Source organism: Nicotiana sylvestris, chromosome 3, assembly GCF_000393655.2.
Source record: "Nicotiana sylvestris chromosome 3, ASM39365v2, whole genome shotgun sequence".
In the NCBI taxonomy this organism is placed as follows: Eukaryota; Viridiplantae; Streptophyta; class Magnoliopsida; order Solanales; family Solanaceae; genus Nicotiana; species Nicotiana sylvestris.
Genome location: NC_091059.1, coordinates 143,648,968 through 143,664,255, shown reverse-complemented (window position 1 = coordinate 143,664,255; position 15,288 = coordinate 143,648,968). Strand labels below are relative to the sequence as shown.

Below are 15,288 nucleotides of genomic sequence, written 5' to 3'. Positions count from 1 at the left end.
AGGACCTCCCACCAAATTTCTTTGGTAAGGACTTTGTGTTCTCATTAGCTAATGCAATAGGCAGACCATTACATGTTGATTTGGCTACACAAAATGGCACAAGACCTATTTGTCCTAAGGTTAAGGTGGAAGTTAATTTACTTGCTACATTACCACAAAGAATCAAGATTATTGATGAAGCATATGAAACTGGACCCGAGGAATATAAATGGATCAAGATAAAGTATGATTACATGCCAAAGTACTACAAGACATGCAAGAAATAAGGTTAAAATGAAGGTGAATGCTGGGTAATTCATCCAGAGTTGCACAAGAAATTTAATGAGGAGGGTGATGATCAAGGTAAGGAGAAGGTATTGGTGGTACGTAGTGATGCAATTGGGACTGCTGCTAATACTTCAAAGGTGTTGTACAATGAAAAAGTGTTGGGGAAACCTATCCCTAATCTAGCAAAACAAGAATGGATGCAACTAAAGAATAATAGATACCAAAGAGAAAAAAATGGTCATATTATTGAAGCTCCTAGTGAAAAAGATGGTGACAAATTGAAAGGGAAGGCTAAGGAAGATGAAGTCTCAACTAAGAATTCTTTTGATGTTTTGGAGGTTGATGAATCATGCAACATAATTTTGAGAATGGCTGAAGGAAAGGGAGAATAAAATAACAAGGAGAAAAGGCAAGAGCAAGGCAAAGATCTATCCAAAAAAAGGAAGTAGAAGGAGAAGTTGAAGAATTTTGGAAATCCCAATCCTATTCCTAATAGCAGTGGGAGTAGGGCATCTAGAAAGGTAGGAATCACAAATCCTAAGGGAGAAGGGATTAACCAATTACAAGACCTAGTACGTGTGAAGAAAGAAGCAGTGGAAAAGGTTCTTGAAAGGGAAAAGAGTGGGAATTAATCTCTTACTTCTACTGGGAAAGAAACCAAGGCAGCTATGAAAGGAGCTGGAGATGGAATTACTAATGTTGTCGATGGATCAGTTCCTAACCATACTAGAAATGAGGATAATGAAGATATGAGGAGGGAAAGAATAGCGGATTGGGTGGTAAGAAGGTTCAACGCAGGTCGGGAGGACATTCATGTCGCAACTAATTACTCATGTCAAGAAATCCCTACGCAAACAGTTGGTGATAGTTCACAATGTTTGCCAAATTCTGAGACCTTAACTGATGCAAGGAAGACTTGGGGTGATGAATTTGAGGAAGTGGAGAACACAAATGTTAAAGGATTTGAATGATAAAAATAATGTCCAAGATAGAAATAAAGAAGGGGACTTGAAACCCTAGCTACAGTAAACCCTAACCCTAAATGTCCAGAAATTAGAGTTGAGAGTAGTTCGAGTTATAAGGCTTTGCAACCTAAACCATCAACTGGAGGTGATAGAGGATCATCAAAGGAAGCTAGAAAACAAGATGGATCAACTCAATTATCTCTGAGTAAGAAGAAAGGCAATGGAACAGTAAACCCTAGCAAAACTAGGGAGGTTTTGGCCTTTGTTGATGGTGCTCCGGTGTATGCAGTGGACAAAGGACCTAATGAGGATGTTAATATAAAGGTTAGGGATGATATAGTGGGGTCAGACCAACAGACAGGCTATGGGAAGGAAGGTGATCCCAATGGAACAATGATTTCTGGGCAGACTGCTATAGTAAATCCTGGGCTATGCAGTGTTTATAAGATGCAATTCAAATTGATGAAGGTTGTTGTTTCTTCTATAGAGCACAACAAAGGGAATGAACAGGCTAAGGATAAATTTGAGCAAGCTATTGTACCAAGATCAGCTGGGGAATTAGAGGCAGCTCCTATTGATTGTAAACCTAGCGCGGATCAAATCATGCAGTTGCAACTTAATGTACCTTTGAAGACCCCTATGCAACATTTACATGATATAATTACACAAAATATAGCACATGTGGAGGAATACATATTGAGACAGAATCCAATAGAGGAAGAAGAAGATGACGAATCAACTACAACCAATTTCAAATAAGTTACAAGGAAGCTGACTTATCACCTATAGCTAGTGCAAATGGAGGTAAGAAGACTAAGAAGAATCAGAATAAAGAGCAACTTCCACCTTCAAGAATAATGCCCAAGAAGGGTGCATCTCAATCTGAATGATGATGATCAAAACACTTATTTGGAACATAAGGTCTGTGAATACACAGCAGGCCTTTCCTAGAGTGATCAACATGCAAAGGGAACATAATTTTTTTGTAATTGCATTGATAGAGCCTTTTCAAAAGAAAGGATTCATTAATAGGTATAGAAGGAGGTTGAATATGGATACTGCCTACTCAAATATTAATGGGCAATTATGGCTGCTCTTTGATGCAATAGTGAAATGGGAACTAGTGGAGGATACTGAACAACAAGTGACTGTGAAAGTGTTTCACCATGACTTAGGGCAGCACATGATAATGATATTTGTTTATGCAAAATGTTCAGCATTAGAGAGATCGGAATTATGGGATCATATATATTATTTAACAAGTGATATGAAGTTGTCATGGTTGGTATGAGGGGATTTCAATGTGGTATTACATGAAGATGAGAAGATAGGGGGATTACCAATACACCCTCCTGAGTATGAGGACTTTGCCTCTTGTATCAATTCATGTGGATTATTTGATCAAGAGTACAAAGAGAGTCCTTTTATATGGTGGAAGGGTAGACCTAATGTAGCATGTATATTCAAGAGGTTAGATAGAATTTTGGTGAATTTTCCTTTCCAAAACATGTTGCCAACCATTAAAGTGGAGCACATTATTAGAATTGGATCAGATCATGCAGATTTTCTCATGACATGTGGGGAGCAGACTGCCAACTTTTTCAAGCCATTTAGGTTCTTGAATTTTTGGGCTAAACATGCTACATTTCTGGATGTGGTGAGGCAGAATTGGAAGCTGATTTCATAGGAGATCCTTTTTTGATATTTAAGTAGAAGCTCAAGAAGCTGAAGGCAACTCTTTCAAAATGGAGTAGGGAAATATTTGGTGATATCTTCAAGCAGTTGGCTATCTTAGAAGACATCGTTAGAGTAAAGGAGATGTTGTTTGAAGAGGAACCTACTATAGAGAATAGAATTGTTCTTCAAAAAGCTCAATCAGAATTGAAGAAATATTTGAGCATTGAAGAGCAATATTGGAAGAAAAAAGCTGGGATGACAAGGTTTGCAGAGGGTGATAGGAATACAAGTTTTTTTCACAAGCATGTTAATGGCAAGAGGAAGAAATTGCAACTGAAAAGCATTCAAACTAAAAAAGGGGTGTGGATTGAAGATCAAGAGTAATTGGCTACAACTATAGTGGATTTCTATCAAAGGCAGTTCACCAATGAAGGTGATACTATTGATTTCTCATTGCTTAACAATATACCTTCCATGGTCACTATGGAGCAGAATTTGGAGCTTAGTAGAATGCCAGCACTTGAAGAAGTTAGGGCAACAGTTTTTGAGCTTAGTAGGGAGAGTGATAGTGGTCCTGATGGATTTACTCGCCTATTCTATCAAATATACTGGGATATTATTGGTGTTGACATACACAACATGGTGCTACACTTCTATGGAGGAGCTGTATTGCCTAAATCCATCACTCATACTAATTTAGTTTTTCTGCCAAAGAAACCCAAAGTGGAGACATTTTCCGACCTAAGACCTATTAGTTTTAGTAACTTCATCAACAAGGTCTTGTCTAGAGTGTTACATGATAGATTGGAGAAATTTCTGTCTACCTTAATATCTCCAAATCAATCCGGATTTGTGAAGGGGAGGAGTATATTTGAGAACATATTACTCACTCAAGAGATTGTGACTGATATAAGATTGAGAGACAAGCCAGCAAATATGGTTATTAAACCAGACATGGCTAAGGCCTATGACAGGGTGATCGGGTCCAAGCCTGCACTACTATTGAGTAGCGAGGATGGTCGATGCAGCTTTACCCAACTAGGTCGGGATCGAATCTATAGGGAGTTAATTTGCTTGGAATTAGGTTTATATCCAAGTCTAGATGCGGGTTTTGCTCTTAATTACACTTTCACAAATGGTTGGTTTTGTTTTCTACTTCTACTTATATTCTATAGCATGCAATATTTGAACCTAAGTATAATGTTTTTGTTGTTGATTTTCAAGGGTTTAAAGGAACTAGGGTAGTGACTTCTAACTAGGTGGATATCTAACGGGTAGTAAGAATCTAGGACAATCATGTAATTAATTGGGATCGTAATATAGCTATCACACCCGGGTACTCACTTTGTACCTCTCGATAGTTTGAGTGATTTTGCCCAATTTGGCTTTCTCAAGTCCAAATGGGTATTCATGCAACTTAAGTGATTTTAGCTCAAGCCGGGTATTACTATCTCTAGGTTTAACCCTTCAATTGGGGCTATTAATTTCTTGAGTTAACCCCAATTCCTTATTAATCTAGTTTTTCTAGATTTAGTCCCTCTTTCTTAAGTAGAGACTAAGTCATAAAGGCATGAATTAGTGTTTGCAACTACTAATTCCATAATTCTAGCAAGAACTAGACTAAATACTACTAACCCATACACATTCAAGCCCTAAAATTCAAGACCCATCAAATACCCATACTAGGGTTGGATCACAACCCTAGCTATGGGTTTAGCTACTCATGGAAATAACAGAAATCAAAGATGAAATAAAGATAAAATCTATAATACTAGATTAAAAGATGAAAAGCTAATGTTAAAAGATGAATCTAATACAAAATTGCCTAAAACAAAATATCTAGCCATCTCACGTGCTCAGCAAAAATAAAATGTAACCTAAAAATATCAAAAAGATCTATTTACACTAAGCTAAAATTTTCAAACAAAAATACCCCTGCGGAGATTTCGCGGCCGCATAATTCTGACAGCGGCCACATTCTTGCTTTCGCGGACGTGTAATACTGACCGCGGTCCGCGTTTTTTACTTCTAGATCTAGGCTGAGGCTTGTTTCAAGGGCCGCATAATTTTCATCACGGCCGCGTAATTCCACCACGGACCATACTCCTTGTTTTTGCTTGAAATGTGAACTCTCTGAATCTCAACCACCACGGTTCGCATAATTCCAATCGTAGCCGCGGTGAGACTTTCGCGGCCGCACATTTCTGGCGCAGACCTCGCTCAACATTTGGCTTTAAAATGCACTCTGTGATTCTTCACTTTGCGGACCGCGTATTTGTAATCGCGACCGCGTTGTGGCTTATTGTATAGTCCGCGGTTCAGGTCTCCTGGCCCAGTCTTGATTTTTGTTCCAGATTTGACTCCTTTATGAGTTGATTATGCCTCATTTGGCTCATTTTGATCAATTCCTGCAAGCAAGAATATTACATCAGTTTTCGGGATTACCTTTACGTATTTTAAGCCCAAAATGTAAGTAAAAGAGAGAAAATAATAGTAAAAATTCCCACTTATTGATTCCCCAAACTTAAGTGTTTGCTTGTTCTCAAGCAAATAAGGTAATTCACACCTCCACTAAAACAAAATAGAAGGATATTTCAACTGCCCTAATGTGAATCAATCATGCATCAATTGGGACTAACAATTACCCTCAACACAAATAAATTATCGACACACAAAACCTTTTGAGTACCATAGTTCTAATGCGACACAGAGCATCAAGAGTTAGGGGTGGGCATAATACCGAACAAACTGTGAATTTTGATTTTTCAGTTTCGATTTAATCGATTTTTCAGTCGGTGCACCATTTTTAAATTATTAATTTTTGGGTTTTCAATGCGGTTTTCGGTTTTGGTGTTTCGGTTAAACCAAAAAACCAAAATTTTGGATATTAGTTATTACCCATTTTAGGCTGAAGCCCAATACCTATTTGAACTTTGAATCCCAATTTAGTTTACCCAAACCCAAACTTACTGATAGTAATACCCAAACCCATTTCTCATTTCCTATTTCCCATTTCAGTATTACTACATAATTCTTTATCATTAATACCTTTAATTTAATTTCTAATACAATTTAATTAATCTACGAATATTAATTTGAATTACTAAATATGAATAATAAACTTGTTTGAATTGCAGATTAGATGCAAGGACTCAAGACTGTTCAAAAGAGGGCACAACTATAATTGTAACTGATCTAAATACAAATAACCAAACGGATTTTGTGATCAGTAGCCGAGCTCTTATATCCATGGCCAACAAGGGAAAAGCTAAAGACGTTCTCAAATTGGGAATTGTTGATGTTGAATATAAAAGGTTTGTAGTAAATTACCACATGATTTATATTATACACCGGAGTTTGGACGTGAAGTCCTATTGCAGCTAGATTTTGCTATTGTGTTTAGAACACGTTTGGACGTGAAGTCCTGTTAGAGTTTGGACATGAAGTCCCTCCTTTTTTGTAATTCTACACAGTGTGTTCTGCTCCATTTTGCTACTGTTGAAGTATTTCAAGCCTTGTTATGTGAATGAATATCGTTATGTAAATAATTTCCAGCTATTGTTTGCTTCATTTCCTGCATTTCCAGCATTTCCAGAGAAGCATAAAATTTTCTTGAACCATTTAAAACTGAAAAAATAAATCGGAAATAACCGAACTGAACTTTGAAAAAACCGTACCAAACCGTAAATACTTTGGTTTGATTTGGTTATTAATATTACAAAATCGAAAATCGATAAACCGAACCGTATTTTTATAATAACCGACCGAACCGACCGATGCCCACCCCTATCAAGAGTTGACTTAACTCACTAAGGAAGCTCGCTCTACTACGTAGGTCATTGTGGAACCCAAACTCCTCCTTTGTACTCTCCATAAACAAATCTTACCTTAGATTGTAACACTCAAAACAAGGATTGTGAAGAAGTACACTCATATCTCTCAAGGGAATGTCACAAGTCCGGCTCTAAGTACCATAAGCTTGCCCCTTATGTAAATTACCACTAATGTAAGCTCACTCAATTCAAAATCATATAGGGCTTTGCGGGAATGTAATGAAGGCTTTTGGATCAAGGTATGACTTATTGGCATATGATGGTTTCATCTCTCCTTAAGCACTCGATTTTCTCATTTCGGCTCATACTTTCTTGACTCTTTGAGTCATTTTCTTCTTCCTTAGGGGAACTAGAGAGACACACGGTCACTCTTTCTTGCTCATGACGATCATTTTTCTCCTTTTCTAATCATTCCATGCCTTTCATCATTGCTTTCATTGAATCCCTTCACTTTTCTATCTTATTCACTTTCTTTTTGACTTTTTGGCTTTTCTTTCTTTTCTTTTGCATTCCCTTTTCTTCATTTCTTTTTGTTCTTGTATCTTTTATCACTTTTACATTCCTCATCTCTCTCCCAAACTTATGCTTTTGCTACTTGTATATCAAGAATGCCAAGGAAATATCGGGTGCCAAGAGAGGGTCATTATAGAACAAATAAAGGCTTGTAACGTGGTTATTAAAAGAAAAAGGGCTTCAGCTCAAAGGGGTTGACTAGGGATATCATATTGGTAGGATACAGAAGCTTTCAAGTTTCGAATTGGATCAAAGAGAGCCTACAATCATTTCTCAAGTCGATCTACACTTAGAATTTCGCCTAAACAAACATTCAGGACAAGTTCTAGACTTATTGGCACAGACTTTGGACTTGCAATTCAATACCTCACAAGTTGTTGGATTGTTAAAAAGGACATATTCGAGGGCCCACAACTACCCTAGCTAAGATTGAGGATCACAAATAGCTCCAAGAAGCCACTCGATGATTGTTTAGTCAACACAAGAGTCTAAAGGTCACTACTAGAACTATTCTTTGCCAATCAACTTGTTTCTAACTATAAGGTTGAAGCTAAATGTGCTAGGCTCAAGTGAAGCCTGATAGAGACACTTTTATTCATTACTACTATTTACACCAAAACATATAAAAAACGGACTCAATCCCTTAAGAAGGTTGTCACGCCATCCAACGTCGGGAAGAGCCACCCGATTCACTCAACATCCACATTTGGAAAGAACCATGACATTAAGAAAACCAAAGGCTTATTGTCAACATAAACTTAAAAAGAAGCTAACAACTTAAAAAGAAACTACTAAAGGAAATTTGAAGTTATGAAGTAAAATTGCGAAAGAAGTTATGAAGTAAACTACGGAAATGAAACTGAATATATACAAACTTGAAGTAAAGCGAATATATACATAAATGAAAATGAATATATACATCAAATGGTAAAAATATATACATACCAAAATGTAAAAGTAACGAATATATACATACCAAAAGTGAAAATAAAGTAAAGATAAATAAAAATAGTATCATAGTTATTACATACCAATGTCATCAAATCATCACCAATCAAAATAGACCACCCCCCAAATAAAATATAGCATTGTTGTCAATGCTAATATCAAAATAAGATCAGGAAAAGAGTTAGAGAGTGAAGAAACTCCCCATATGGTCTGCATTGGGTCAGGCACATAAGTGGTATCCTCGGACTGCATAGGATCAGTAGCTCCCTCCGAGTCCTCTAACTGGATCTCAAAATCCTGTGACTGGGGGACCACGTGGTTGCGGAGCATCTGGATCATCTCCTCAGCAATATGTGTAGTAGCAGCCGACTCCTCAGACATGCCAATTGTTGGTGCCTCATGCTCTGCTACCTATGCTACTGGGACTTGCTCCTCTATGAGCAAATCCAGTGGGATGTCTCCAGCAGAAGTAAACCTCTCTACCTCCTTCTTCAGCTGCTCTACTGACTTCTTTGAGGCCCGAGTCTTCATCATCTTCTTCATTTGCTTGCCTAGATCCTTGATAGCCTTTCCCTATTTATCCAAAGTCTTTAGGATCGTCTTCTGATTGTCCAGAAGCTCCTTCAATGAATCCTCCACTGATGGAGGTACCTGAAGCTGTGTTGGGGCCGACTGTGCTGCTATTGCACTGGATAAGACAAACAACTTTGTTGTAGCTGCCTAATCCAGTTGTTGATGCTGGATAATGTCTGAGAAACCCGCAGTGCAGTCTGGGGGAAGTGGAAGATGAAGGCACAGATAATGGCACTGTGACGGATAACCTAGATGAAAGAGGAGGCATGGCAGCTGAAGATCCCCTTGCTGTGGAAGGCTCTAACCCGGTGGCTACTACCCTTGGCTTTTTAGACTGGCCAGTGGAGATAACGACTTTACCCTTTACTTTAGGGTTGTTCGGTCCTTGGAGGCTATACTAGGAGAAGGGTTTTTAGGCTTTGCCTTTGTGTCATAATGCTTCTTCTCAACTCCTTGGTCTCGAAATACATAGTGAGGAAGTTGGGGTAGGGGGATGATCTTTCCTCTTTTCCAACTGCCTTGGTGATGTGATAGTACACGAGGTCCCCACATTGATTGGATACCTCACCATGATGGAATATATCAAGATAGCTCGGGTGAGTGGGAGGACATTATCATGCTGACACAGGTCCAGCCGGCTGCACACAAATGTGGACCACCCTTTGGTTCAAAGCTGAAGGTGTTTCTGGCTATTGGGACTCCAGTTGTGAGCCATGCTGGTGTCGTCCCTGGGGCTAATATCTCTGCTAGCCATGGACGGGCTGCTTCATCTAGTGCCAGCTTCTCCAAGTATTGCACGGCTTTCACATCCTCAAAATTGTAATATTCGTTCAAAGTGTGGCCATCAAACTGGATCTTTAAGTTCCAGACCTTTGTCAATGTGGTGCCCTTTTTTATGTAGGCAACGTTTGCATAGAACTCTTTGACAAGGTATTCATTTGCATCCGGCACTTTGCTGGTGAAGAACTTCCACCCTTTTCTCTCCTCAAATTGACTCTTCACATTTGGATTGGTGGGGAAGGAGGTCTCTCTCTATGAACTCTATCTCAAGGGTGAGCGACCTCTAGTGCCACCATTCTCGGAACTTCAGATAAGCTATGTTGCTCACGAATCTAGCCCACACCTCGGGCTTTCTTGACCTTGCCAACTCTCCCACATTGGTATCACCCTCTCTCCCTTCATCCGGGACCTCGTCATCATCATCGACAGTAATAGGGACAACTGGTGAGGCCGAAATTGTAGCAGGTGGGGAAGATAGGGCCAAAGCCTCACTACCTTTCTCTGAGCCATCAGACGACTCAGAAGAGGAGGTAGGTTCATCAACTAGATAAAATTTCCCCTAGAATTGTGTGGGGACATGTGTTGGCACAGAGTCTCCTTTCGAAACTTCCTAGGAAGGGACATATTCACTGGTGTTAGAATGGCCTGTGTCTCTATTCGCAGCTTTGATGGAGGCTCTTAACTTGCCGATCGACTTTTGAACTGCTGGGGGTAAGTGCCCTCCCTTTGGATGTATCTCCTCTACCTTGGGAACAGACCATTGTTTGCAGCATACAAGCAGTGAAATATAGTCAGAAAAGGGCTTCAAGCTGGTGCCTGGTGTTAAACAAAATATAGATGAAATGCAACATTGCTTCTCAGAACAGGGCACCGCAGACCGCGTAAAAGTGAGAGTGGCCGCGAAATGCTCACCGTGGACCGCATAAAAGTGAATGCGGTTGCGAAGAGGTCAGGCTCAGACTATTGACTCTCTGTACTTGATCAAACGCAGACCACAAAAATGGAACGCGGCCGCAAATGATCTATCGTGGATCACGTAAAAGCAAACTCGGTCACGTAGGCAAACTATAAGCTCTCTGAAATTAAGAAGTGCAGACCGCGAAAACTTGGTCGCGGCTGCGAAGGACTAACCACAGACCGCGGAAAAGTGACCGCAGTTGTGAGAGCTGAACAATTCTCAGTGCTTTGAAGTTAGGGTATCGTGGACAACAAAGTTTTGGACACGACTGCATACCCTACCGCGGACCGCGAAAAAGTGATTGCGGCCGCAAAAATCAATTGAAATCGGCACTGAAGAAACTATAACTAGGGTTTTCACTAGTTACACTAATTATAGCAATTAAACTTTCAAAGTTACTAACCCCAGCCCCCACTAGGCATACAAACAGTACCCACACGTATTTAAGCAACAATGAATTAATTTGTCGTTAGGGCATGCATTCAATCCTAACTAAAAAAGGAAAAGAAAAACAAAGAGAAAAGAAAAAATAATAAAGCAATCCATTGAATTTAACATACTAGTTGTATAATATGGGAATTTTACACTTGAAGTGAGGGAGATGAGAATGAGAGCAAGAAGAATGCACAGTTGATTTTAGGCGAGTTTGAACAGTTACGGTGTGTAAGTGTAAAAAGTTTCAAAAGCCTCTATTTATACTCAGACCTAGAGGACCCACTAACTCACCTGAGTGCGGTCGCAAACATTTATCGTGATCCGCACTCGTTACATTTTTGTAGAGATGCTTCAAATACACTGCCGTGGTCTGCGAAATATTGATCGCGGCCGCCAAATTTATGCGGTCTGAAAAAATATGAATGCGGCCGCGAAAAATGAAGGGACTGTGATAGGCCAACTTTAGAGAGTTGGCATTTTCCATAAACCAGTTGCACGGTCAAATTTGTGCGACCGCGAAGTGCTTGCGCGGTCCACATATTTTTGAGCGCGGTCCACGAAATTTCATCACTTAGCCAAATTTTTCCTTGTCAATTTCCCGCACTGCACAATCAATTCCTACATACACTTCACAACCAGTTAGTCCAAAACAATGCCTAATCTAAGAAGAAAATCAAAAGAAAGAAAAACACATGGGTTGCCTCCCAAGAAGCACCTGATTTAACGTCGTGGCACGACGCATGTTACCATCATTCACTTGAAATGTATCAACGCCACAACGTGGCCATCATCAACCTTACCAAGGTAGTGCTTCACTCGGTGCCCATTGACTCTAAAGATCTCACAATTCTTGTTTTTCAAATCTAGAGCACCAAAAGGAGTTACATGCACCACTTCAAAGGGACCGCTCCATTTTGACTTTAGCTTTCCTAGAAACATCCGTAACCAAGAGTTGAATAAAAGAACAAGGTCACCTTCTTTGAATTCTTTGTTCCAGATATATTTCATGTAGGTACTTCATCTTGTCCTTATACAATGATGAACTGGAGTAAGCATGGAACCGGAACTTATCAAGTTCATTCAATTGCTCCACCCGAAGATTGGTAGCTACATCCCACTCTAGGTTCAACTTCCTCAACGCCCACATGGACTTATGCTCTAATTCCACTGGGAGCTGACATGTTTTCCCAAATACCAATCGATACAGAGACATACCAATTGGAGTCTTGTAAGCTGTTCTATAGGCCCATAAAGCATCGTCAAGTTTACTTGACCAATTAGTCCAGTTTGCATTAACAGTCTTGGAAAGAATACTCTTGATCTCCCTGTTGGAGACCTCAACCTGTCCACTTGCCTGGAGGTGATAGGGGGTTGACACCTTGTGAGTGACACCATACTTGGAGAGTAAAGTGTCAAAGGCTTTGTTGCAAAAATGAGAACCCCATCACTAATGATGGCCCTTGGGGTGCCGAACCTTGTGAATATATTTTTCTTCAAGAAAGCCACCACACTCCGTGCTTCATTTTTAGGCAAAGCTACAGCTTCAACCCATTTGGAAACGTAATCCATAGCAACAAGAATATAGGTGTTCCCACACGAACTTACAGATGGACACATAAAGTCGATGCCCCATACATAAAAAATATCAATCTCAAGGATGGTGGTGAGAGGCATCTCATTATTCTTGGAAATCACACCGGCTCTTTGGCAATCATCACATCGCTTAACAAGCTCACTAGTATCTTTGTACAAGGTGGGCCAATAGAATCCACAGCTTAAGACCTTTTAGCAGTTCTCTCCCCACCATGGTGACCACCATAGGGTGAGGAATGGCAAGCTTCAAGAATACCCAATTGCTCTTCTTCTAGAACACATCTCCGGATAACACCATCGATGCAAATTTTGAAAAGATATGGCTCGTCCCAATAATAATTCAAGCAGTCCCGTTTGAGCTTCTTCCTTTGGTTTGAAGAGAACTCATTCGGGACAATTCCGCTCACAAGATAGTTATCCACATCGGCAAACTAAGGCATCCCGGAGACATGGAAAGGAGTTGTTCATCCGGAAATGAATCATTGATCTCAAGGCCATCATGGGGCCTCCCCTCCTCTTCCAAACGGGACAAGTGGTCTGCCACTTGATTCTCACTCCTTTTTCGGTCAATGATTTCAGGATCAAACTCTTGTAGAAGAAGTACCCACCTCATCAATCTAACCTTTGAGTCCTTCTTACTCATCAAATAGCGAAGCGCTGCATGATCGGTGTGAACAATAACTTTGGTACCCGTGAGGTACGTGTGGAACTTTTCCATAGCAAATAAAATGGCTAAGAGTTCTTTCTCGGTCACTGTATAGTTAACTTGGGCATCGTTCATAGTCTTACTAGCATAGTAGACTAGATGGAATATCTTGTTGATTCTTTGCCCCAATACCGCTCCTACCGCCACATCGCCACATGAGCTCAAATGGTAAGCTCCAATTTGGTGTGGTAATGATGGGAGTGGTAGTCAACCTATACTTGAGTATCTCAAAAGCCTTCATACAATCATCATTGAACACAAATTTTGCATCTTTTTCCATCAACTTGCATAAGGTTCACCACCTTTGAGAAATCTTTGATGAACCGACGGTAAAACCCTGCATGCCCTAGAAAGCTCCTCACTCCTTTGACTGAAGTAGGAGGAGGGAGTTTTGATATCACTTTAATTTTTTCTTTATCCACTTCAATACCATTTTTGGAGATCTTATGGCAGAGGACAATGTCATCCTCAACCAAAAGTGACACTTCTCCCAATTAAGAACCAAATTGGTCTCTTCATAACGTGCCAAGACTTTGTCAAGATTATTCAAACACTTATAAAAATAATCCCCCACAATAGAGAAACCATCCATGAAAACCTCGAGGAAGTCCTCCACCATATCCGTGAATATTGCCATCATACACAGCTGAAAAGTAGTCGGTGCATTATATAGACCAAATGACATCCTTAAGAATGCAAATGTGCCATACAGACAAGTGAAGGTGGTCTTCTCTTGGTCTTTAGGTGCAATAAGAATATGGTTATACCCGAAATACCCATCTAAGAAGCAATAATAAGCACGTCCGATTAACCTATCCAACATTTGATCAAGAAATAGAAGCGGAAAATGGTCTTTTTGAGTCACTTTGTTGAGCTTCCTAAAATGGTCTTCCAATGGGTCTTCCACATTAATCACGGCACTTGTGTCTTCAACAATCACTTCGATCACAAGATCCATAAACGAACACACTTCGTTGCTATTAGGCTGCCTCATTGACTTGCAAACATAGAACACAATATTTTCATCACCCGAAAGGTGAGATCCCTTGCTTCCACATCAACTAAGGTCTTCCCTATAGCTAGGAAAGGTCTCCCAATATGATTGGCACCTCATAGTCAACCTCACAGTTAAGTGTCACAAAATCTACATGAAGTATGAACTTGTCGACCCGAACTAGCACATCATCAATTATCCCCAATGGACTCTTCATTGTCGTATTTGCCATTTGCAACCTCATGGATGTGGGCCTTGGTTGCCCAATCTCCAATGTCTTGAACATAGAATAGGGCATCAAGTTAATACTTGCCCCCAAATCACACAAAGCTTTGGCAAAATCTGTACTACCAATAGTGCATGGGATTGTAAAGGCACCGGGGTCTTCTAACTTTGGAGCCATAGAGTGTACAATAGCACTCACTTGATGTGTCATTTTGATTGTTTCACAGTTCATTGATCTCTTCTTTGTTACCAAGTCCTTCATGAACTTGGCATATCTCGGAATTTGTTCTAGAGTTTCAACCAAAGGCACATTTATGGACAAACTTTTCATCATATCAATAAATTTCTTGAACTGGTTCTCATTGTTTTGCTTTGTGAGACTTTGAGGATATAGTGGAGGCTTGGCTTTGGGCACTACCGTTTCCGATATGTCTATCACATGTTCCCTAGATGGGTTCACATTATTTTGTGTCTCCTCCATATTGTCATCAATGTCTATCCTCACTTTATCATTCATATTCTCATCATTCACTTGCACATCATTGCTTTACTCATCATCATCTTGCACCAACACATCATCACTCACAACCTTTCTTGGATTAGAGGTACTAGTGACTTCACCTCTACCACTTCTTGTAGTCACCGCCATAGCGTGGCCCGTATTGTTCCCACCCTTCGGGTTTACTACCGTATCACTTGGTAGTGACCACTTAGGGAGAGTATTCAAAGCTTGAGAAATTTGGCCAAGTTGAACTTCCAAGTGCAAATAGAAGTGTTGTAGGAGGCCAATTGGGCACCGGAGTCGGCGTTTTTCTTCATCA

The 15,288-nt window shown here is 40.0% G+C and overlaps 2 protein-coding genes across 2 annotated transcripts; one reads left to right on the top strand and one right to left on the bottom strand.

Moving 5' to 3' along the window:
• Nucleotides 1–2,121: 2,121 nt before the first annotated feature.
• On the top strand, nucleotides 2,122–3,293 carry LOC138888120 (uncharacterized). Its single transcript, XM_070169933.1, has 3 exons — nucleotides 2,122–2,443; nucleotides 2,552–2,889; nucleotides 2,946–3,293. The coding sequence occupies exons 1-3, from the start codon at nucleotides 2,122–2,124 to the stop codon at nucleotides 3,291–3,293; spliced, it is 1,008 nt and encodes a 335-aa protein (XP_070026034.1).
• An 11,034-nt stretch (nucleotides 3,294–14,327) lies between these two features.
• On the bottom strand, nucleotides 14,328–14,984 carry LOC138888119 (uncharacterized). Its single transcript, XM_070169932.1, has one exon. The coding sequence runs from the start codon at nucleotides 14,982–14,984 to the stop codon at nucleotides 14,328–14,330; it is 657 nt and encodes a 218-aa protein (XP_070026033.1).
• Nucleotides 14,985–15,288: the final 304 nt, after the last annotated feature.